Source organism: Sapajus apella, unplaced genomic scaffold (genome assembly GCF_009761245.1).
Source record: "Sapajus apella isolate SASKATOON/1434 unplaced genomic scaffold, GSC_monkey_1.0 scaffold69, whole genome shotgun sequence".
NCBI classification, from domain to species: Eukaryota; Metazoa; Chordata; class Mammalia; order Primates; family Cebidae; genus Sapajus; species Sapajus apella.
Window position 1 is genome coordinate 11,402,796 of NW_022437009.1, and position 24,870 is coordinate 11,427,665.

The 24,870-nt window shown below is 42.0% G+C and overlaps 1 protein-coding gene across 3 annotated transcripts; it reads left to right on the forward strand.

Annotated features, from left to right (window-relative positions):
* Positions 1-1,000: 1,000 nt before the first annotated feature.
* HENMT1 (HEN methyltransferase 1) lies at positions 1,001-18,847 on the forward strand. Of its 3 annotated transcripts, none has more exons than XM_032249918.1 (8): positions 1,001-1,257; positions 1,966-2,062; positions 4,514-4,642; positions 6,383-6,495; positions 7,238-7,372; positions 15,935-16,114; positions 16,780-16,957; positions 18,121-18,847. In XM_032249918.1, exons 2-8 carry the CDS (start codon positions 2,042-2,044, stop codon positions 18,529-18,531), a joined length of 1,167 nt encoding a protein of 388 aa, XP_032105809.1. In that variant the 5' UTR covers positions 1,001-1,257; positions 1,966-2,041; the 3' UTR covers positions 18,532-18,847. The 3 variants fall into 3 exon arrangements, with proteins under 3 accessions (XP_032105809.1, XP_032105808.1, XP_032105810.1); XM_032249919.1 differs by having other exon boundaries at positions 1,124-1,212; XM_032249917.1 differs by lacking the exon at positions 1,966-2,062 and having other exon boundaries at positions 1,101-1,257.
* The last annotated feature ends 6,023 nt before the right edge of the window (positions 18,848-24,870 follow it).

Sequence of the window (24,870 nt, forward strand, 5' to 3'; positions counted from 1 at the left end):
CTCAAGGGATCTGCCTGCCTCCCGAAGTTCTGGGATTACAGGCAGGAGCCACTGTGCCGGGCCCTATACTTGAATTTTTGAAGCTTAATCTTTAGTTATATACTTCTTACCTATGGAACTAGACTCCCCCAAATACCAAAAACAAGATTGGTGTAATTTATCTTTGTTACCCTAAAGCTGTTAGCATAGTGCTTTGCATATAGGTGTTAAATGTTTGAAAATACAGCTCCAATATATCATTTATGGCATATTAATAGGCTATTAATTCAGTAGTAAAAACACCAGCTTTTGCATCTTTTAAAATAGAAGTCAATCTTTTTTTCCCTAAAGAAGGCAGCTTCGTCCCTCCCGTCACCCTGTATACTCTTCCATCGCATACTGGAAAGGAAGTACTTATATATACATTAAGTAGTCTCCAGAGGGAAGGAGGGCAGGATACAATAACTTTTCTAAGAGATCGACAGTTCTATTCACAGTATTCGGGGAAAACTCGTTTGGGGGTGGGGTTCGACATAATGTTTTTCTAAGCGCAGGTGTCACTGGGCCAACATCACTCAGCCTAGAGTTCTTTAAGACCCTGGTGGACTGCTCTGGGATCGAAGCGGCGGCTGACTGGGCCTCCAGCCGCCGGCTGCCTCGCGAGGAGCCTGGCTACTCCTCTTGCCGCCTTCCGCTGGCCGGGACCGTTTTTTAGGCCTTTGCCGCGCCTCGGGAGCGCTACGAACCCAACAGCCGCCCGAGCCGGAGCCGCCTTCCTGCTCGCGGTCTGGGGACGCGCTCGGAGCCGGGGGCCTTCGCCAACAGCCGCCGCGCCGGCCCGGGCCTCAGCCGCGCGCTGGCTGGGTACGCGACGCGGCGAACGCAGTGGTCCTCGCCAAGATTCGGGTGAGGACCTTAAAAATGGCTTCCGGGCATGCGCCACAGCGGCCGTTACGATACGCAAAACCGACGCCTCGGAGCCGAGAGACTAGAGAGACGGTGCCCAGCGCACCATGGGGCTCCCGGGGCTCAGGGCTGACCGTGAGAGTGCACGAGGCTGGCGAGCCCCTGGGGCGGCCCAGGCTTAGGTGTGGGCGCACGCGTGGCCGCGGCAGTAGCGTCACGTAGCGAGGCTGCGCGTGCGCGGGCGTCACGGCGGCACCCAGAGTTGAAGAGGCCGGCGGCTCCGCGCCGAGCTTTGCTTTTCCGGTTGGGCGTGCTTTTTACTGCAAGGTGATGGAAGCGACGGCCTGTACAAAGACAGAAGCGTTGGCTCCAGTGAACACGGTTTCCTACTACAAGTTGGTGACTAACAAGTTGCCTAAATTTCAGACCAAAGTCTAGTTGATGGAGACACGTGCAATAGAGAACCAAAATTTAAATTCAAGTTCGTGAGTGAATTGGTTAGATGTTGGAGAATCTCTGGCTTATCAGGGGAATGTTCCCCCCCCTTGAAATTTCATTTTGACCATGTGTGGAAAAATTGTTTTTGAAAAAATTCGAAGTTGAGGCTCTTAGCAATGAAATGGGCAGAACTCCTAAGATTGTTCCGTTTGTATCAAATTGAACTGTTAATGATAGTAAAGGGAAAGAATGGGTGTTGCTCTTAGCAGGGTTTGACGTAGTGAAAAGTTACGCTTTCTGAGCCTGCTTGCGAATGTCTGAAAAAATACTTAATGGATACATTCTGTGGATTAAATGTAGACTACATTTAATCCACAGATTGGCAATTGTGAATAATGCTGCAGTGAACTTCGGTATATAAATATCTGTTCAAGTCCTGCTTTCGTTTTTTTTGAGTACCCAGTGGTGAATTCGTTATTTACTTTTAAGCATTCTGTTTAAATTATATACTGTAGTAAGGAGTAAGAAAGAGATGTTCGTTCTTCCCTACTGAACTAGGCAGTTATTTCCTTCAGGTGTTTCTTCACAAAAACGGTTTTGTTAAAAACAAAAAACCAAAAAACGGTTTTGTGTTTATTACAGCTGAGTCAGTGCTGATTGTCTCAAATAGATCCTGCAGGATAAATCTTCATTTTTGTTTCAACAAAACGTGGAAACAATGGAAGAAAACAAGCTGCAGGTAATGCCACTCTTCTTAGCTGTTTATTTGACTCTTAAGAGTTACCACCTGGATGAGGCCAGGCGTGGGGGCTCACGCCTGTAATCCCAGCACTTTGGGAGGCCGAAGTGGGTGGATCACCTGAAGTCAGAAGTTCGAGACCAGCCTGACCAATATAGGGAAACCCCCTGTCTACTAAAAATACAAAAAATTAGCTGGGCATGGTGGCGGGCGCCTGAAATCCCAGCTATTTGGGAGGCTGAGGCAGGAGAATTGCTTGAACTTGGGAGGCAGAGGTTGCAGTGAGCCGAGATTGCACTACTGCACTCCTGTTTGGGTGACATTGTGAAAATCTGTCTCAAAAAAATAGAATTACTACCTGGATGTATTGTGAGATAACTGCAAGCAAAATTAATCACATTTAGGTCCTAACATTTCCTGGAGTGTTGGTTGAGGTAAATAAGAGTGTACTTAGTTGAAAGATTCACATTTGGTGTATGTAAGTAAAACAAATGTTTTTATTTTTATCACTAGTTGTTAAAGTAGCAAAATCTATTTTAAAAACCACTCTAAGTAGTGTTTTCCCAAATGTGATCCTGCATATGGATCACCCAGGATTTTGATAAGCTGCAGATTCTGTTTAAGGAGGTCTAGGGGGAGGCCCAAGCTTTTGTGTTTCTAAAGTTTCTAGGTGAAGGTGCCACTGGTTTGGAAACCACACTGGGAGTATCTAGGTTGTAGCTCCCTGCTGTCCAGTAGCTGCACATGGCAAGTGGGCGCTTGAAATGTGGCTAGTGGAACTAAGGAACTGAACTTTAACTTTTTTTTTTTTTTTTTAAAGACAGGGTCTTGCTCTGTTGACCAGGCTGGAATGCACTGGCCCAATCACGACTCACTGCAGTGCTGACCACCTAGGCTCATAACTTCATTTTTAATTTTAAGTTTAAAAATGGATATTTGATTTCATTATTGGAAAAAAAAGTATGTTTGGAATAATTTGGGTGTGTGGATGTATATTTTAAATGTAAAGTTTTTGAAATCCAATACAGACAAGTATTTCTGGTGAAAATTTTGAAATTGAAATGCGGAATTACAAAATATATAGCACAGTGGATTTTGACGACTTAATATGTAAAACAAGAATCTAAATTCTCACTTTTATATTGATTTTATGTGGAAATTATATTTTTGATATACTGGGTTAAATATTCTAATTAATTCCAATTATAATTACAATTCTTGGGCTACAAGAAAATAGCCTACTTGTATTTTATCTTTATTGGACAGTGCTATACTAGATACCAAATATCCTCTGGACTATTTTATAATGGAACAGAATAACAACTGTTCCAGATTAATCTTATAAATTCTGTTTTTTCTTGGGGTCATGTTAAAGAAAAAATTAGTCTGACTTTATTGAAGACTGTTGCAATAAGGACATTGCAAGGATGAAAAATTTGACCAGCTATTAAGGGTGATCAGATATCAGGGGTAGAAGATTCTGCCTAAACTGATTTAGAAGTATTCTTGTTAAAATTGGGCTAGGCAGCCCAAAGACCAGTTTGGGGCCAGGATTGAGGTCTGTTCAAGAAGATGGCTCAGAAACCTGACTAAAGTTTGGTCAGGGAGAGAGTCTTTTGCTGGTATGGTGGAATGCTCCTACAGATGCCCACCTACTCAGGAGGCTGAGGTGGGAGGATTGCTTGATGCCAGGAGTTTTAATCTAGCCTGGGCAACATAGTGAGACCCCATTTCTCTTAAAAAGAGAAGAGTGTTGGCCGGGCATAGTGGCTGATGCCTGTAATCCCCGTGCTTTGGGAGGCCAAGGCAGATGGATCATGAGGTCAGGAGTTCAAGAAGAGCCTGGCCAACATGGTGAAACCTGTCTCTACTAAAAATAAAAAAATTAGCCGGGCATAGTGGCGTGTGCCTGTAATGTAATCCTGGCTACTCAGGAGGCTGAGGCAGTAGAGAATTGCTTGAACCCGGGAGGGAGGCAGAGGTTGCAGTGAGCCGAGATTACACCACTGCACTCCAGCCTGGGTGACAGAGCAAGACTTGTCTTGAAGAAAAAAAGTGTAAGAGTGTGTATGTGTGTGTGTGTCAGTCATTATAAATATTTTCCAGCCTCCTGTCTATCTGGACCACAGGCTTTGGCAGCTCACTCCACAAAAGGTCCCTTGTGGCTTGGAGGCTTCTAGTTGTTTTCATTGTATACGTTCATTAGTAATGTTCCCTTCAGTTGAAACTAAGCTATAGGGAGCATAGAGCCAGATTCTCACTTTTAAGGCATGAAAGGATGCTTAGATGAACTGTGGAGGAAACAGCGCTCCCTAATGATTTTAAGACAAGGGATATGTGAAGGCCAGTATGTTTTTCGAAGTGATTGGGGGAAATTAAGGTTTTTCTTTATTTAATTTCTGAAGTCATGCATGATTTAGAACCCATCTTTTTTTTGTTTGTGAACTTTAGTGCAGTAGTGTGGTTGACGGTAATTTTGAAGAAGTTCCCAGGGAGACGGTAATTCAGTTTAAACCTCCACTATACAGGCAGCGGTACCAGTTTGTTAAAAATTTAGTGGAGCAACATGAGCCCAAGAAGGTAGGTATTTTTTCTCTTTCCAAACATTCAATTATTAAGACTAGTAGACTAGTCTTATGAGGTGGTTTGTCAAATGCATTAGCGTGGAGAGACTTTTCACAGGGATTATTGCAATAGGGAGAATGCCGTAACCACAAGATCCGCAAATGTCTCAAGAGTTGAGCCAAAGGGATTTTTCTTTTACTAGAGAAGTGAACAAAGCTATAAACTAGGGAAGTGGGATGAAAGGGTGGTTTGAAAGGACAGTAGAATGGGGAGCCTTAAGGAGGGGGCTGTTCCCTCAGGCCAAAGTTCAGGGCCCTGGGGGAAGGAGGAAAGTTCAAATAAACTATGGTTAAAAAAGAAATTTTCTTCCTATTGATCAATGGGGACAAGTATTCCTGCCAGTTATTTGAGGCAAAGAATGGAAACGCAAGGAATCCTACCTAAGTTTTATGGAGGAGGGTGGTTTTTTGCAGTGAACCGTTTCCTGGAACACAGAGCATAGGTAGATTCCTTTAACAGATGCCAGAAACACAGGGCTCAGGTAGAGTTCAGTATTGCCAGGTTCAAATGTGAAGAAAATCTTGAGATTTTGTAGTGGGATGTGATCTTGTAGGCACCATATTTCTAGAGCTAAATGCTCTAAAAATACCAGGCAAACTGGTATTGTAGCCACAGGTATTGTGTTTCTTTTAAAATTAGACGATAATGGGCTGGGGATGATGTCTCACATCTATAATTTCAGCACTTTGGGAGGCTGAGGCAGCTGAATAGCTTGAGACCAGTCTGGCACCATAGTGAGACCCTGTCTCTACAAAAAGTAAAATTAGCTGGGCATGGTGGTATGTGCCTGTAGTCCCAGTTACTCAGGAGGCTGAGGTGGGAGGATCTCTTGAGCCCAGGAAGTTGAGGCTGCAGTGAACTGTTATCACCTGCACTCCAGCCTTGGCAACAGAGCAAGATCCTGTCTCAAAAAGAAAATTAGATCATAGTGAGCCTTCTCAATTAATTTCAGAGTAAAGTCATAATTGCATACAACCTACATACATACGTTCATACCTGGTTACTATACTAATGGATTGGATGTGAACTAGATGCAGGTAAGATGAATATCTAGATGAAAGCTTTCTTTTTCTGCTTGATGTTGAAGACTCAGTGAAGATTCCTGTGTGTAAAAGTTTCCCTTAACTGCACCACTACTGTTTCACACTTGCACACCAAGGTGCAGGTATTAGTTTACATCTCTGACCATCTAGGCGTGTGTATTCAGGTAAGGCATCTAAAATTGGCTTTTTGGCAGCTCAAAGTTCAGTATGGAATTTCAGATGGTTTGAGGTAATTGTTTAATCAAATTAATGTTTGAGGGATGAAAGCAAAGTTTTAGAAAGCTTTGTTTGCTGAAATATGCTGAGAATATTTAAGACTCCAAATTCTGATTCTGAATGGGAAAAGAGTATGTACCTAATTGTTTTTTATTAGTTCAATATAGGCAATAATAGTTGTTCTGGAATAGGAGTGGACCTTTCTATTTACTGTGATCAAATAGAAATTTGCCTATGGGCTTATAAAGTCTCAGGTTAATTTTTTTTTTTTTTTTTTTTTTGTGTAGAATCTTCTACCAAAAAATCCTTCCATATAATGGTTTTATTATTTTACTACTGATATGTACTCTCCGCTCTCCTCCTCAGAAATAAAAGTTTTTGATCATACTTTTCTGGCTGTAAATGTCTTTGAAATAACATTCTGTCTCATCTACAGGTTGCAGACCTGGGATGTGGTGATACTTCACTCTTAAGGCTGCTAAAAGTCAATCCATGCATTGAATTGCTTGTTGGAGTAGATATTAATGAGGATAAATTACGATGGAGAGGGTAATACCTAGTTTCTGAAAGAATTATTCATTAATATAAAACTAATGACATTATTAATTGAGTTTAGAGAAAGTGTTGATTTTATATTTGTCTTAAAAGATTGAAGCTATCTTTAACTCACTGAATAATCAGGATTTGCCATAACACTAAAAATACCTGTATTTTATTGCTACCAACTTAAAGTATAGCCTCAATTAAATGATTATAATAGTAGAAGCCATTGCAAATTCAATTTCAGATGTTCAAATTCAGTTTCAAAATCTCATCACTTTAATGCTAGACACTTTGATAATTTATAGCAGAGGATTTAAAATTCTCCAGAACACTAAGGCCAAGGCTCCAGGCCATCGCCTCCATTTTGAGCCATAGCATTTCTCCTGTCTCTTGTGTATATGGCATATATACATTAGATTTCCACAGATTGCTTCAAGAATGATCTTCTAAAGAACAAAAATCTGAAAATCACCGAAACTAAAGCTGGAAAACCAAAACTATTACAAATGAAAACGATATAACAGTATTAAATATTCAAAGTCTTTTTCTCACTGGCCAGTAACTTCCCATTGTGACTGGAAGTTTCCCTATGACCTGGTGTTTAATATATCAAGACAAGAAAAACAGGCCATGTCAGACTTATGTCAACATAGGTAGAAGATATTTATCAGAGGATCTGAGTTCTGTAGCTGGTGAGAATTTTTAAATAGATCATGTTCAGAATGTTTCTTCAATAATTATTTTGCAGGGATACATTAGCTCCTTTCATGGGTGATTTTCTGAAACCTCGGGATCTAAATTTGACCATCACATTGTATCATGGGTCTGTTGTGGAGAGAGACTCTCGTTTGCTTGGATTTGACTTGATAACGTGTATTGAATTGTAAGTTTTAAACTGATTTATACTGTATAACTGTTCATTTGAAAAGCCTGAATAAGCCTGAGTGATCTCAGTGTCCTAAATATTTAGGTCTTTATTATTATTTGTAAAGAAAACTGCTCATTGGTTAGGGATATCTTTTTACTCTTCTTTTCCAACATTTTACTTAGGAATTTCAAGTATACAGATAAATTGCCATAAATACATAGTACCAAGAATACCTGTACCCCCCTTTATCCAGATGTTAACACCTTCCTCACTTTTAAAATCATTTGTACATTCCACCCTCCCTCTCCTGTTCCCCCCACCTCCATCTCCCTGTAGATTTATTTTTTCTCTGAATCAGTTACGGGTATACATGTGGCCCTTTGCCTCTACTAAAAAAATCAGTTTAAAAGTTGGAGGCCCCACACTGCCTGATTCAAAATGTACTACAAAGCAGTAGTAATCAAAACATCATGGTTCTGGTATAAAAGCAGATACATAGACCGATGGAACAGAATAGAGAGAACCCACAAATAAATCCATACATTTTCAGCCAACTGATTTCAACAAAGACAGCAAGAACATGCATTGGCAAAAGGACACTGTCTCCAATAAATGGTACGGGGAGAACTGCATGTGCATATGCAGAATGAAATTAGACCCCTATCTCTCACTGTGTACAAACATCAAGATGGATTAAAGAGTTAAATGCAGACCCAAAACTATAAAAGTACTAGAAGAAAACAGGAAATGCTTCAGGACATTGGTCTAGGCAAAGATTTTGAATAAGACTACAAAAGCACAGGCTACAAACAAATACACAAATGGGACTATATGAAACTCAAAAGTTTCTACACAGCAAAGGAAAGAATGAAGAGAACCTATAGAATGGGAGAAAATATTTGCAAAGTATTTATCAAGGGGCTAATATACAAGGGAATATACAAGGTTCTCAACAGCAAAAAACCCAAAACTCCAAAATAATTAAACAATGGACAAAGAACCTGCATAGACATTTCTCAAAAGACATACAGATGGTTAACATGAATATGAAAAAAATGCTCAACATCACTAATCATCAGGGAAATGTGAATCAAAACCACAGTGAGATATCTCACCCCATTTAGAATGGATGTATTAAAAAGACAATAAATGCTGGCAAGGATGCAGAGAAAGGGAACTCATATAAATTGGTTGGAATGTAAATTAGTATAGCCATTATGGAAAACAGGTTTTAAAAACTGAAACACTAACTTCAAGGAGGACAAATTGGATATATTTAAGTATGAATGATGAGACCAAAATACCTACGAGTAGATTTTTTATTGCTGTTCTAAACTTTATATATGGCTTCTTTGTTCTTCATTCTATTTTGTTTCCTATAATATGTACCAGGCAATAGAAAAAACAAAAAATACAAAGTAAACTCTCTGCTCTGGAGGAGCAGTACACATTACTAAAAACTGGGCGCAGTGGCTCATGCCTGTAATCCCAGCACTTGGCGTGGCTGAGGCAGTTTTGAGAGGCTGAGTTTCATTTTTCAAAAAACTGAAAATGGAACTGCCATATGATCTAGCAATCCCACTACAGGGTATTTATCCAAAGGAAAGAAGTCGGTTATATTGAAGAGATATCTGCACCCCAGTGTTTGTTACAGCACAGTAGCCAGGATATGGAATCTACCTAAATGTCCATCAGCAGATGAGTGGATAAAGAAAATGTGGTATATAGGCCAGGCGCAGTGGCTCACACCTGTAATCCCAGCACTTTGGGAGGCCGAGGTGGGTGGATCACCTGAGGTCAGGAGTTCAAGACTAGCCTGACCAACATGGAGAAACCCCATCTCTACTAAAAATACAAAATTAGCCAGGCATGGTGGGGCATGCCTGTAATCCCAGCTACTCTGGAGGTTGAGGCAGGAGAATCTCTTGAACCTGGGAGGTGGAGGTTGCAGTGAGCTGAGAGAGATTGCACCATTGCATTCCAGCCTGAGCAACAAGGATGAAACAAAACAAAACAAAAACAAAAAACAAAACAAAAAAGTGGTATATATGCACAATGGAGTACTATTCAGCCATAAAAAGGTATGAAATTGTCATGGATGAACCTAGAGGACATTAAGGGAAATAAGTCAGGTATAGAAAGATAAATACCATATGTTCTCATATCTGGGTGCTTAAAAAATAAGCTCAAATTTAAGTAGAGAGTAGAATTATTATTGGCTGGGAAGGGTAGCAAGGAGGAGAGGATAGAGAGTTAATGGATACAAAATTACAGTTAGGAGGAATAAGTTTTATTCTATAGCACTGTAGGGTGAATATAGTTAAGGACAATTGTGTATTTTCAAAGAGCTAGAGGATTTTGAATGTTTCTAGCATGAATAAATGATAAATGAGGCGATGGAGATCCTCATTACTGTGACTTGATCATTACACATTATATACCTATATCAAACTATCGCTCTGCACCCTATAAATATGTACAATTATTACATGTAAACTTAAAAGGGAAAAAATTCAGCTTATTTCCAAGGCAAGGGGTTTTATGTAACCAATCCCCTGTCCCCCTTTTTAACGAGTACTTTTTCATTTTGGGCTCCCATTGATTAGATTCAGCTTATGTATCTTTGGAATACAGCGGAACACTGCAGAGGTTATTTGAGTCCTTCTCAGGGCCTCCCATTTGGAAGCACATGATGTCCATCTGTCCCTCCTTGGTGACATTAATTTTGATTCCCTCTCCCCTGCCCCCAGTCAGCTGTTTGCTTCACTGTGTAATTACTGTTTTGATTTTGCCTTTTTTCATTACAACTTATAGGGAGACATATTGAGACTATGCAGATACCTTGTCACTCATTCATATTTCCCTCTAGATTTAGCATCATCAGTGATTCTTGTCTGGCCCAATCTTTATGACAGTGGTGGCAAATGATATTTACTGCTATTCCAGTACTACCTCTGGACATTTACCAGTCAACCCTTGGCCTTTTACCAGGAGCAAGAGCCCTCCCTCTCCCCACTTACTTATTTATCAGTAAGTGAACTCATGAATTCTTATTTTTTGATAGTTTGTGATTTATTTCTGCACTTCTTCAAATTGTCTAGTGGGGTTGGTTAGTGGGGGCCCCAATGAGCTGGCTCCTGAGCCTAGAGATAGGTCTCATTTTTCTGAGCACTTTCTGACATGCAAGATGTGTCAGGCCCCTCTTCTACTTTTCCTTCTCTAGTCCTGGAATAATTTATTTCTCAAAGGAGCTCTGTTTCTTTTAAAGTGGGATTGGTATTTAGAAACCCAAGATAGGTGCTTCTTAATGACATTTAATAGTTAAGGGGCTTGCTTGCTCTGTGGTCAGTTTGCCTGGTTGTGTGTTCAGGTTGATTTCTAATTTTTCTTTATGTATGTATTTGTGTGTGTATGTATGTATGCATTTATGTATTTTGAGACAGGGTCTCACTCTGTCACCCAGGCTGGAGTGCAATGGTATGATCTTGGCACACTGCAACCTCCACCTCCCAGGTTCAAGTGATTCTCTTACCTCAGCCACCTGAGTAGCTGGGATAACAGGCATGGGACACCATGCCCAGCTAATTTTTGTATTTTTAGTAGAGATGGGGTTTCACCATGTTGGCCAGGCTGGTCTTGAACTCCTGGCCTCATGTGATCTGCCTGCCTCGGCCTCCCCAAGTGCTGAGATGGGGGCTCAAGCCTGTAATCCCAGCACTTTGGGAGGCCGAGGTGGGTGGATCATGAGGTCAAGAGATCGAGACCATCCTGGTCAACATGGTGAAACCCCGTCTCTACTAAAACTACAAAAAATTAGCTGGGCATGGTGGCGCGTGCCTGTAGTCCCAGCTACTCAGGAGGCTGAGGCAGGAGAATTGCTTGAACCCAGGAGGCGGAGGTTGCGGTGAGCCGAGATCGCGCCATTGCACTCCAGCCTGGGTAACAAGAGCGAAACTCCGTCTCCAAAAAAAAAAAGGCGTGAGCCACTGCACCCCGCCTGATTTCTAATTTTTAGTAATATGTACTGCTCCCTCTAGAGCAGAGAGTTTACTTTGTATTTTTTTTTTTTGTATTTTCTATTGCCTAATGTAACATATTAGTTATAGGAAACAAAATGGGAGAACAAAGAAGTCATATATAAAGTTTAGAACAGCAACTGGCAATAAGAAAATCTCATAGTATTTTGGTCTCATCATTCATACTTAAATATATCCAATTTGTCCTCCTTGAAGTTAGTGTTTCAGTTTTTAAAACCTGTGTACCTCCTCTATTATTTTTGTTTTTATTGTGGTAAAATACACATAACAATTTTCCACGTCAACCATTTTTAAGTGTACAGTTCAGTGGCATTAAATACATTAACATTGTCGTGCTGCCACACCACCATCCATTCACAGAACTTATTTGTCTTGCAAAACCGAAACAATTATCCACCTGTTAACAACTCCCAGTTCCTGCCTCCCAGTAGCCACCATTCTGTTTTCTGACTCTATAAGTGGAATCAGGCATTATTTGTCCTTTTGAGACTTGACTGGCTATGACACTTCTCATAATGTCTTCAAGGTTTACCCATATGCTGTAGCATGTGTCAGAAATTCCTTCTTTTTAAGGCTGAATCATCCATGGTATATGTATATAACGTAGCTTGTTTATGCATTTATCTGTTGATAGATGCTTGGGTTGTTTCCACTTTTTGGCTATTGCAAAAAAATGCTCTTCTGAACATGGTATACAAATATCCATTTGTGCCCTGCTTTCAGTTATTTTGGGTATATATCCAGAAATGGAAATGCTGGATTGTATGGTAATTCTATTTTTAATTTTTTGAGGAACTGCCATACTGTTTTCTTTAACAGATTCACCATTTCATTCACGTTACGGACCCACCACTGACTGGTCCATGATTGGCAGTGGCTTGGCTCCTTGAAGTCACTCAGGAACCAAATTCCTGTGTCTTGTTCTACTGTCCCTTGGAGTATTAAACCTATGTGTGGTCATAGCTGGGTCACAGACACATTCTTCTGGTTAATGAGAGTGGAAAAATCATAGAGGCATGTATGCTAAATATTTTAAGACCCAGAAGGGCAAATATCTCTTCCATTCATCTTCCGTTTATGAGAACTTAGGTTTGTGGTCACACCTGGCTGAAAAGGAGGCTGAAAATAGATCCTGTAACTGGGCAGCTATATGCCTGTGACAACTCTTACTATGGAGGAAGAATAGAGTAGAATTTGGTGGAAAGCTAGCAGCATCCACCACGAACGTCTTTGCCAAACTGCCCTCGTTAGGAGTTGTACTGATTGACATGCCGATTGCTCATGTAGGAGGTTTTGTTTTCCTACCCCTTCACCGTGTGATTTATCCAGAATTGTCTTATCCAACTTGATCTTTGACAGTCTGATAAGAAGAAAGTTTAATTTCAGTGTAGTTTGAATTTTATTTTTCCTGTATTACATTTTCACCTGTTCCAGAGTTCAGAGAATTTCTCTGAACTATGTGTTTCTTTTATAAATTTTTCTTACTGGATTGTTGGCATTTTTCTTACTAATTCATATACTTTCTTTTTATATTAGGGGAATTAGCCTGGTAACTATGATACACATAGCAGATATTTACACCCACTTTGTTTTTTGAGTTTATTTATGCTGATGTAAAAATAGCATGTAGTAAAATTGAAGATTTTTACAGGGTAGAGTTCTGTGAATTTAAACACACATAGTTTAATGCAGCCATTACTATGGTCAAGATACAGAACAATCCATCACCCCAAACACCTATTTTGCACTACTCCTTTGTGGCCACCTTCCTCTGTTTTCCATCACTATGGCTTTGTCCTTTTGAGAGTATGTGACAATAGAATCATATAGTTTATAACCTTTGAGACAATCTTCATTCACTCAGTGATGGCTTTGAGAGTTACCTAAGTTCTTCTGTGTGTCAGTAGTTGGTCCCTTGTAATTCCTGAGTAGCATTCCATTGTATGGAAGTGCCACTTTTCATTCTTTACCCATTTTAAAGATATTTGGATTGTTTCCAGTTTGGAGTGATTATAAATAGAACTGTTAACAAACATTCACATATCGCTTTTGTGCAAAGGTAAATTTTACTTCACTTGTGAGTGGGATTACTGGTTAGGTCATAGGTTTAAGAGCGTGTGTATGTTTTGCTTTTAAAAATTTCCTTCTGAGCTGGGCGTGGTGGCTCACACCTGTAATCCCAGCACTTTGGGGGGCTGAGGTGGGCGGATCACCTGAGGTCAGAAGTTCAAGACTAGCCTGGCCAACATGGTGAAACCCTGTCTCTACTAAAAATACAAAAATTAGCCGGTCATGGTGGTGAGTACCTGTAATCTCAGCTACTTGGGAGGCTGAGGCAGGAGAATCTCTTGAACCTGGGAGGTGAAAGTGGCAGTGAGCTGAGATTGCGCCATTGCCCTCCAGCCTGGGCAACAAGAGCAAGACTCCGTCTCAAAAGAGAAAATAAAAATCCCTTTGTATTTCCTTGCATCTGCTCATTTTGGGTTTCATTTGCTGTGTTTTCCTAACTTCTTGAAATAAATACTTAGCTCATTTAATTTCAGCTTTTCTTATTTTCCAGTATATGATAAAGCAATAACTGTCCCTCTAATTATGTTATGTTTATAACCATAGATTGTGGTTATGATAGTATTTGCACTGGTGATGCAAAGAAGTCAGGTAAAATAAGAAGACTCAAGAAACAGCTAGATTTGGCAGCTTGAAGACTGTTACTGACTAGTGAAACAGGTCACCAGTTCACCTTCAGTGCTGCTGCTTATAACCGGATGAAAGGTCATGATGTTTCTGCCCATCACTGTCCTGCCGAGAAATAGAGGCCTAGTGGTGATGTGGGGATGTCCTTGCAGCCAGTGGAAGTAGATTGTCTCTCTACAGCTTAATGTGGCTCCTAATTTTTTTTTTCTTTTTTTTTTTTTTGAGACCGAGTCTCGCACTGTCAGCCGGGCTGGAGTGCAGTGGTGCCATTTCTGCCCACTGCAACCTCTGCTTCCTGGATTCAAGCAATTCTTCTGCCTCGGCCTCCTGAGTAGCTGGGATTACAGCTGCCCACCACCAAGCCTGACTAATTATTTTGTATTTTAGTAGACATGGAGTTTCACTATATTGGCCAGACTGGTCTGGAGCTCCTGACCTCGTGATCTGCCTGCCTCAGCCTCCCAAAGTGCTGGCATTACAGGTGTAAGCCACTGCACCCAGCCGGCTCCTAATTTTCTTGGGAATGGCGTAGAAGCTCAGGCCTGCATGAAGCATTTTTGTCAATATCTAGTTTCCTTAGGATATACTGACTTAGATGGGATGGCAGCAAAACTTTGTCAGATCCTGTTTTGGTAACATTTAGTTGTTATATAATTACAAATTTACAGAAGTTGCAGGATTGGTCCAAGGAATTCTCTCAGCTGTTTTTTACCTAGATTTACCACTTGTTTATAGTTGATCCTATTTACTTTGTCTTTTTCTCTAAATATAGTTTTCTACATGTATTTTTTTTTTATCTCAACCATCTCAGAGTAGGTTGGGTATGTTGTGTCCTGTTGCCCCTAGATACCTTGGTAAATATTTTCTAAGAACAAAGACGTCTTACCATAACCACATAACTCTATCAGGAAATTTAACATAGATACAGTACTATTACCTCATCTAAGTCCATATTCAGCATGCATCATTTGTTCCAGTAATGTTTCTCTATAGCTATTTTAAAATTTAGCTAAAATTTAAAATGGTCCAGGATCACACTATGCATTTGGTTGTCACGTTTGTGTGGGCTCCTTTAATCTGAAGCAGGTCTGTGCAGCCTTTCTGCTTGGTCCTATTTGCCCTTGATATTTCTGAAGAATATGTGCTATTTTCTAGAATGTCCCTCAATCTAACTGTCTCCTCGTTATCAAATTCAGGGACTGCATTTTTGACAAGAGTATCATAGAAGTGATATTGTCCTCCCTGATGCATTATATCAGGGAGGTTTAACCTCAGAGACTTTTTTCTAGAGGTATTGATAATGAAGCTGTAGAGCACAGCAAAGGACCTTAGTTGGATAAGGGAACATCATAGGTGGAGTTGGAGGGTAGGAAAGGATGAGAATATACGAATAATTCTTTTTTTTTTTTTTGAGACCGAGTTTTGCTCGTCACCCAGGCTGGAGTGCAGTGGCGGAATCTCGGCTTACTGCAACCTCTGCCTCCTGGGTTCAAGCGGTTCTCCTGCCTCACCCTCCTGAGTACCTGGGATTACAGGCATGTGCTACCATGCCCAGCAAATGTTTATATTTTTTAGTAGAGATGGAGTTTCATCATGTTGGCTGGGCTGGTCTCGAACTCCTGACCTAAGGTGATCCATCTATCTTGGCCTCTCAAAGTGCTGGGATTCCACGTGTGAGCCACTGCGCCCAGCCTGAATGATTGTTCTTAGGTCATGTAAGCATTATTACGTATTCAAAGAAGGGAGAAATTGATATACAGATGGAAATTGTTTTTGATAAATCAGTTAGAAAAATAGGTGCAAGTGAAGCTAGATTTTATTATATCTTTCTGATTAACCATTTTAGAATAGAACATTTGGATTCAGGTGATCTGGCCAGATTTCCTGAAGTGGTATTTGGGTACCTGTCTCCATCCATGATTGTCATCAGCACACCAAACTCTGAATTCAATCCCCTGTTCCCATCAGTGACCTTAAGAGATTCAGATCATAAATTTGAGTGGACCAGAATGGAGTTTCAAACCTGGTAAGTTCAGAAGGATTTTTGCTTATTTGGGATCCTGCGGGAGTTTAAAATCTTAGGAAATAAATATAGATATACATATATTGCCTAAATTGTTTTGTACTTTTGTCCAATAAAATTGATTTCCAACCTGTGACTTAGTATGTAATAAGATCACAAAGGGACCATTGCATTTGGGCAAGTATGGAAACAGTGTGTGGTCATTTGGGCAAGCGTGGAGAGGGTATGTGGCCACTTTTATGTGAAGGCATCTGTAGTATTGGCATGGAGATGAGGAACAAAACAGAGGGAAGGTTTGGGGCAGTGAGAGAGAGCCTCAGGCCCCTGCCCCGGGATGTCTCCTGGGGATTGGTCATGTTTTCTGGTGTAATTGCAAATCCAAATGGGTAGCTGGGTTGAGCCCTTGTGGTTTCCTTGTTCACCCCTGCACCCTGTCTGTAATGTTCCTTTTCTCTTCCATACTCTTAGGGTAAATTGGAAACTGACACTATATCCTTGCTTTGATTTGTCATAGAAGTAAATACACTAGTGGTTAGGAATTTGAAACTTGGAAGTATTTATTTCTTTGTATTTTTCATGTTCTATTGTACTGCTGACCAGAACTGGTTCTTTATTTAACAGTAGCTCTACATTTAGATAAATGATTGCTGTCCTCATTTTGATTTCAGGGCTTTATATGTGGCAAATCGCTATGATTACTCCGTGGAGTTTACTGGTGTTGGGGAACCACCAGCTGGAGCTGAGAATGTTGGATACTGTACCCAGATAGGAATCTTCCGGAAAAATGGAGGAAAGGCAATGAAATCATGTGTTTCAGAGCAGCATGATCAGCATGTTTATAAAGCTGTGAGTATTCTTCGTGAGGTACCTATCAGGGCTAGAGATACATTAGGGTGGTGAACTTTTTTGGGGGGTAAGAATCCCCAAAGTAGAGATAAGTATAAATGACCTTGCTTTGTGGTTCACCCTAGGAGAAATTTTCAGGCCCCATGACTACTGTCAGAGTTAGCCTATGGTATCCTTTTAGACTGCCTGGCCTTTTGCTATGTTTCAAGGTGCATTAAAGGCAATGGTCTGCTGGAGTCGTCTTAGAATACTTCAGAGCAGCTGGGTACAGTGGCTCATACCTGTGATCCTAGCAGTTTGGGAGGCCAAGGCAGAATGATTGCTTGAACCCAGGAGTTCGAGATCAGCCTAGACAACATAATGAGATCTCCATCTCTACGCAAAAACACCTAGAATACTTCAAAGCAGTACTTCAGCAGACTCTTTTTGTAATCTGTTAGGATTATCAGTAGTAAAAAGGAAAGCCAGCAACAGTTCCTCTCCAGTTGGCTTAGGACATGACTCTTAGGACTGATCCTATAAACTACTTAGACCCTTTGGGTTTAAAGAGGCAAGAAGGAGAAACACATCCTCCCATTCTTTGAAAAATTTATTTAATTAGGAACAGAGTCTTGTTCTGTCACCCAGGCTGGAGTGCACTGGCACAATCATGGCACACTGCAGCCTTGAATTCTTGGACACAAGCAATCCTCCCACGTAGCTAGGACTACAGGCATGTACCACCATGCTCAGCTAATTACTTTTTTTTTCCCTAGAGACTATGGGTCTCACTATGTTGCCCAGGCTGGTCTTGAACTTCCATCCTCAAGCAGTCCTCCTGCCCAACCCTCCTAAAATGCTGAGATTACAGGTGTGAGCCACTGCACTTAGCCACATTTTCCCCTTTAACGGAACCATTTTTCATTTTTTGCCCTTTCCCCTGTAATACCAAGTAGGAATACTGGGTTTGTGTGACTTGGTAGAAACGCAGCTGGGAGACATTGAGCATTAGCATCAGACAGTTAATGTCTGTGTATCAGTAATTTGAGTCCCATTGTAATTGAGGCATGTATGATTAGTAGGATCTGACATATATTCAATATGTACATTTATTACATGGCAAAAAAGTTATTGATGGCTTTGAAAATTTTTCCATATTCTAAGTGTTTTGTTTTTCCCTTTAGGTTTTTACCACCTCGTACCCGAGCTTACAGCAGGAAAGGTTCTTTAAACTTGTGTTGGTTAATGAGGTGTCCCAACAAGTGGAAAGCTTGAGAGTGAGCCACCTGCCACGGCAGAAAAAACAGGATGGGGAATGGGGTGATAAGCCCAAAGACTCAAAGGCCCCCGGCCCATGCTTTGGACCAGTCTTCACAGAGATTGAGAAAGCCAAGATAGAGAACTCTCCCAAACCCTTCTGTGTTGGAGATAAATTTTTTGTACCTCTGCAGAGACTCCTTGCTTATCCCAAGTTGAACCGCTTATGTGCTAACGAAGAGATGATGAGATCGGTCATCGCTGACTCAATTCCTCTGAGCAGTGATGGTTCTGCAGTGGTGGCTGACCTGCGCGATTATTTTGATGAGCAGTTTTGAGTTTTAAGCCATCTTTATTTCCTGAAATTCAGGGTCTCAGCAATAGTTGTGTTCACTTAGAATTTAGGTGTTTTGTGTGTGTGTGTGTGTGTGTGTGTGTGTGTGTGTGTGTGTGTAGTCCTAATTCAAGTAATGTTTTTAAATTTTCAGTGCAAAAGTCTGTGTTCCAAGCCATTGGACAGACCTGCTTGACATATGGCCAGACTGTAGTAAGCCCTGAGAAAGGTATTAGGGTTTAACTAAAAACAGGTGCTTTCCTTTGATCTTGGACTTTTTTTTTCTCAAGAATAAAGAAAAGTTGGATGTGGTAACATCATGTTAATTTTGAACTTACCTATATTTTTTGTGTTACAGAGCCATGAGTTGATTGTTTCATTAGTCTGTTCTCACATTTTTGTGAACTACCTGAAGCTGGGTAATTTCTAAAGAAAAGAGATTTAATTGACAGTTCTGCAGGCTGTACAGGAAGCATGGCTGGGGAGGCCTCCGGAAACTTACAATCTTGGTGGAAGGTGAAGGGGAAACAGGCACGTCTTATATGGCTGGAGCAGGAGGAAGAGAGCTTGGGGCGGGCCTACACACTTTTAAACAACCAGATCTCATGAGAACTCACTATCACAAGAACAGCAAGAAGGAAATCTGTCCTGTGACCCAGTCAGCTCCCACCAGGCCCCTCCTCCAACATTGGGGATTACAGTTTGACATGAGATTTGGGCAAGGACAGAAATCCAAACCATATCAATTGTGATATTAAAAATTGAAGAGAAAGTGTTCAAAACCTTTTCCCTGAGGTAAGAGTAGCTTTAAAATCTTTCTAGGATTCTCTGTCTCCTTTGTGCCAAATTCTAACCTGGGTAATATTTAGCCTAGAACATCAACAAAACAGGAATGAATGTAGGTGCCTGGAGGACACAGAAGCCTCTTCATGACATAATTGCTGTCCATGTTTTTTCTTTCTTTTTTTGTGACAGGGTCTTGCTCTGTTACCCAGGCTGGAGTGCAGTGGCACAATTATGGCTCACTGTCGCCTCAGCCTCTGGGATAAAATAATCCTCCCACCTCACCCCCTCCCCACCAGTAGCTTGAATTACAGGTGTGCACCAACCACCATGCCCAACTAATTTAAATAAATTGTAGAGAGAGGGTCTCACTATGTCACCCAGACTGGTCTTGAACTTCTGGGCTCAAGTGATCCTCCTGCTTCAGCTTCCTGAAGTGCTGGGATTGTTTTTTGAGCACCTTCTTCTCAGGAACTTCCTGGTTGGAATTGGCGTGTTAGTACTAATAGGAGAAAAAAACAGCTTTACCTCCTGGGGGAAAAACGGTAGTTTAAATGAGAGGCATTTCTTAGGCACAGTAGCCTAGAGGTAAGCCCCAGGCATGGGGGCTCTGCCACTTTAGGGACCCAGAGGTCCATCTTGCATGTTGTGGCTACTTAGCATGCCATCTAGGGACAGAGATTTGAGCTCTGGTTACCGCTTTTCATATTCTGAAACAGCAAGCAGAAAGAAGGGCACACACAGCTGTCTGGTAAGGCTTGCTTTGAGTTGTTACGCAACATGACTGCTTCCTGTTGGTCAGAATGAAGTCTTCAGGCCACACATAGGAAAGCTGGTGTATTAGTTTATTCTCGCATTAAAGAAAAGAGGCTTATTGGCTCATGGTTCCACAGACTGTATAGGAACCATAGCGCTTCTGCTTCTGGGGAGGCGTCAGGAAACTTCCAATCATGGCAAAAGGCAAAGGGTAGGGGAGTGAGGTGTCTTACATGGGAGCAGGAGCAAGACAGAGCGAGGGGGTGGTGCTACACACCTTTAAACAGGTCTCTGGAGGACTCTTATGCGAGACCAGCACCAAAGGGATGGTGCTAAACTGTTCACGAAGAATCCACTCCCATGATCAGTCACTTCCCACCAGGCCCTACCTCCAACATCAGGGATTATAGTTTGACATGAGATTTGAGTAAGGACACAGATCCAAACCATATCAGCTGGGAAGTGTAGTCTTTATTCTGGGAGGCCATGTGTCCACTTGGCCTGCCAAGGAACAAGGACAGCTGGGACATCCTGACCAGTCTGCAATGGGGGCTGTGCCAATGCAGAGAGTTGGTGCTGGGAGAGGGCTGGGGCCAGTCATTCTCAAGCTGAGTTTCCAAGGGTTAATAATAAAGTAGAAGGGGAAGGGGATTTGGTGAGCAGGGAGAGAATGAAAGGATTCTGGTGGGAAGTCTTTTAATCACATTACGTTGCTAAACCAGCTCTGTTTTTTCCTTGAATTTCTAATACTGCTATCAGACATCCCCAATGAGTGCTCAAAGGTGCATGTGAGCAAGAGATTTGTAGCCTCATGTCATTCCTGCCCGCAAAGTCCCTCTGCTGTCCGCATCTTTCTAGGCCTCGGCACAGTTTTCACTCTGGAGTCCCCTTATCATTGCTTTTCTGTGGTAGAGCCAAGGTTTCTAGCCAAGACCAGCCCTTTCTCCGATCTTTCTTGAAAGTGAATCAGTTAACTTTGTTCTAGCTTAATCACTGGAGCCGCCATGTGGAAACCTTTTAAGTGCTCGTGACTGCCATGGGGGCTGGAGCCACTCTTCCATGGCCCTTCTGCTTTCTCTGCGACTTCGGTACTTAGATTCTTCTTGAGAAGTTTGTCTTTTCCCCAGCCTGGATACAGGCCTTTCTTTGCACACTGAAAGGCTCATTAATACTCAAGGTCAGGAGTTGTCAAATGTGCTAATGGGGCTGGATAGTAAATCTTTGCAGGTGATCCAGTCTCTATCACAACTATTCAACTCTGCTTGAGTCAAAGCCACTGCAGACGATAAGAAAACAAGTGGGCTCAGCAGGAGACAGTTTAATCTACAGTCTTCTTTGAGAGAAGGCTCTCACTGCCACTGCCCATCTCCCAGACTAGATATGAAATCTGTGCTGCCAGGTTTTGGAACCTCCCTGGCTCTTGAGATCTGAATATGATTTGCCTCCAACTCCCATTTCCGTGGTCTGGGCAACTCCAAAACTCTGTGACTTCTATGATTTCCTAAAAGCTTAAGTTATCACAGCACTGCCTGCCTTCAAGTTCAGTTCCATACAACTGAGATGTGAATCTCGGCCTCTTCTATGCTGCTCCGAGACTCCTCATACAAGTCCCACCTTCCCCTCCTCCTCACCGGCAGCAGCTCTCAGCTCACCTTCCCCAGCTGCCCTTGCTCGCCCCACCCTCTCCCCTCCTCTCTAGTGACTGCCAAACTCCCCCTCCACAGCACCACCCAGCTCCCTTAAAGTGTTCTCAGCCCTCAGTTCCACCAGTGGTTATCAGGGGAGAACTCCAAATAAAGGCCATTTCCTCAACTAGAGTTTGGGTGCCAAGAACATTAAATCTTTATCTCATTATGCCTGGTCTTGCGGAGATTGTGGGTTTCTGCCTTCATGGAGGATGCTAGGTGCTAACTACAGCAAACATGGCTTATCATTATATAAGTGAGCCCTGAAAATCTGAGACGGGTCTCAGTTAATTTAGAAAGTCTATTTTGCCAAGATTGAGGACACACTCCTATGACACAGCCTCAGGAAGTCCTGACGATATGTGCCCAAGGTGGTCAGGGCACAGCTTGGTTTTATACATTTTAGGGAGACGGGGGACATTAATCAATGTATGTAAGAAGTACATTGGTTCCCTCCAGAAAGGCAGGGACAAGTCAAAGCAAGGAGGGGGGCTTCCAGGGCACAGGTAGATGAGAAACAAATGTTTGCATTTTCTGAGATTCTGATAAGCCTTTCCAAAGGAGGCAATCAGATACGCATCTATCTCAGCAGAAGGATGACTGAATAGAATGGGAGGCAGGTTTGCCCTGAGTAGTTTCCAGCTTGAATTTTCCTTTTAGCTTAGTGATTTTGGGGGCCCAAGATATTTTCCTTTCACATATATGATGCACATCCTTGGCAATATCTAGAAAAAGGGGACACCGGCTGGGTGCAGTGGCTCACGTCTGTAATCCCAGCACTTTGGGAGGTCGAGGCGGGTGGATCATGAGGTCAGAAGACTGAGACTATCCTGGCTAACCCAGTGAAACCCTGTCTCTACTAAAAATACAAAAAAAAATTAGCTGGGGTGGTGGCACGCACCTGTAGTACCAGCCACTCGGGAGGCTGAGGTAGGAGAATCGCTTGAACCTGGGAGGCAGAGGTTGCAGTGAGCCGAGATCACACACCACTGCACTCCAGTCTGGGTGACAGGGTGAGACGGTTTCAAAAAAAGAAAAAGAAAAGGGACACCTGGGAATATTGCTGAGGTCTAGTAAACAAGTTGCTAGGAGCTGGAAGTCAGAAATGTGTACAGTAAATGTTAAATACAAGCTTTTGAAGCCAGCAGCATGTGTCATATGCCTTTATCTTGAAAGTTAACAATTCATGCCCTCTATTTCTCTATTGGGTTCTTAATGATGTTCCTGCTGAATTGTATGCACTCTGCCTGCACACTTTTGCCTCCATTGCTGCAACGATTTCATTTCTATCTGCTCCACTTCATCCTGAGTGCTGTGACTCAAGCTAGAATTCATCAGATGAAGCTGTGATCATTTTATTGTCTTCTCCAGCAATACAACTCCTTGCTCCTACACATCACCCTTGACCCATCAGAGCCTTTACTTTCACTGAACAGGCTCTGTGTTTTCTCACGGCTGTGTCCTGCCTAGCCCTGCATGTATGTTCTTTACCATGCTGCCCATGAAGTGCTTTTGGGTAGAAATCTTCATGGAACTGTACTTACAGAATCTTTCATTAATCCCACACCAAAGGAAACAATGTTTATTTAAGCAAAATGTGCAATGCTTCAAAGTCTTTTGAAATTATTTCAAATTTTAAAAATTACTGAAAAGATACAAAATGTGTTTTTCCTTTGGTCTAAATTTCTTGAAATATATGTGAAATAAGAGCAGATAGGATCACTTAAGACAGGTAGCCTTGAACTGAATCAACAGACATTCAATGCCAGAAGGTGGCACATTTTTCCTATTTTAAGTAGCTGTACATACTCGCTTTAAGGATTCCCCAATATAAGATTCAAAACAAGATGCCAAAAAATCTTAGGCATGCCTACTTTCTGCAGAGGTTTTGAGGTTTTCTGCAATGCATACACTAAGGAAAAAGAAGACTGTTGAAATGGTTTGAAGATCTGCAGTGAAGTCAATTTTATAAGCAACGGTTGAGGTGATATCTCAGCCTAGCTGGGTTATAAATGCATGGGAAGGAGGTCTAAACATTCGTTTGGGAAATTCTCTGACATTTCCTATTAAATAGGTTCACATGGGATAGAGATCACACCCAGGGGAATGTCTAAATTTATGCCTGTTTAGGTATCTCAATTTTTTTTTTTTTTTTTGGTGAGATAGTTTCACTCTTGTTGCCCAGGCTAGAGTGCAATGGCATGATCTCGGTTCACTGCAACCTCTGCCTCCCAGGTTCAAGTGATTCTCCTGCCTCAGCCTCTCGAGTAGCTGAGATTACAGGCGCATGCCACCATGCCTGGCTAATTTTGTATTTTTAGTAGAGACAGGGCTTCTCCATGTCGATCAGTCTGGTCTCGAACTCCTGACCTCAGATGGTCTACCCGCCTCGGCCTTCCAGAGTGCTGGGATTACAGGTGTGAGCCACTGCACCTGGTTTTTTTTTTCGAGACGGAGTCTCGCTCTTGCCCAGGCTGGAGTGCAGTGGCGCGATCTCAGCTCACCGCAACCTCTGCCTCCCAGGTTCAAGTAATTCTCCTGCCTCAACCTGCAGAGTAACTGGGATTACAGGCGCCCGCCGCCATGCCCTGCTATTATTATTATTATTTTTTGTATTTTTAGTAGAGATGGGGTTTCACCATGTTGGTCAGGCTGTCCACAAACTCCTGCCCTCAGGTGATCCACCCGTCTCAGCCTCCCAAAGTGCTGGGATTACAGGCGTGAGCTACTGTGCCTGGCCTAGGTTTCTTAACTTTTTGTTACACTTTGTATAATGTGAAATGGATTAACTCCACCAGTGATTTCCTATCATACAAATGGAAGAAAAGATTTCATTATGTGCTGCTACCAGGTAAGTGATACATAGGTACAGGAAGCAAAGAAGTGAAAACAGGTGAAAGAGAAAGGGAAAGACAGACAAAAGAGGAGGAAAACCACCAGATGTTGAAGAAAGGCGGGCTAAGTCGAAACAAGAAGGCTGGGTCTGAGAATTCTATTCTGGAGACGTGGGCAGTGTCTGAGGGGGCAGATCACAAAGTTTTCCTGGGTGACCCTCTCTACTGGGGAGAAGTGTGGAGGGTTTCCCCTAGAGTGTCCATACCCTACTCTGTCCTGACAGA

Bases quoted from the DNA above. Each gene is read 5' to 3' on its own strand.
- HENMT1 (XM_032249917.1), top strand. From the start codon at position 1,216: ATGGAAGCGACGGCCTGTACAAAGACAGAAGCGTTGGCTCCA. The intron at 6,496-7,237 runs GTAATACCTAGT...ATTATTTTGCAG, and splicing joins GATAAATTACGATGGAGAGG to GGATACATTAGCTCCTTTCA. The intron at 16,958-18,120 runs GTGAGTATTCTT...TTTTCCCTTTAG, and splicing joins ATCAGCATGTTTATAAAGCT to GTTTTTACCACCTCGTACCC.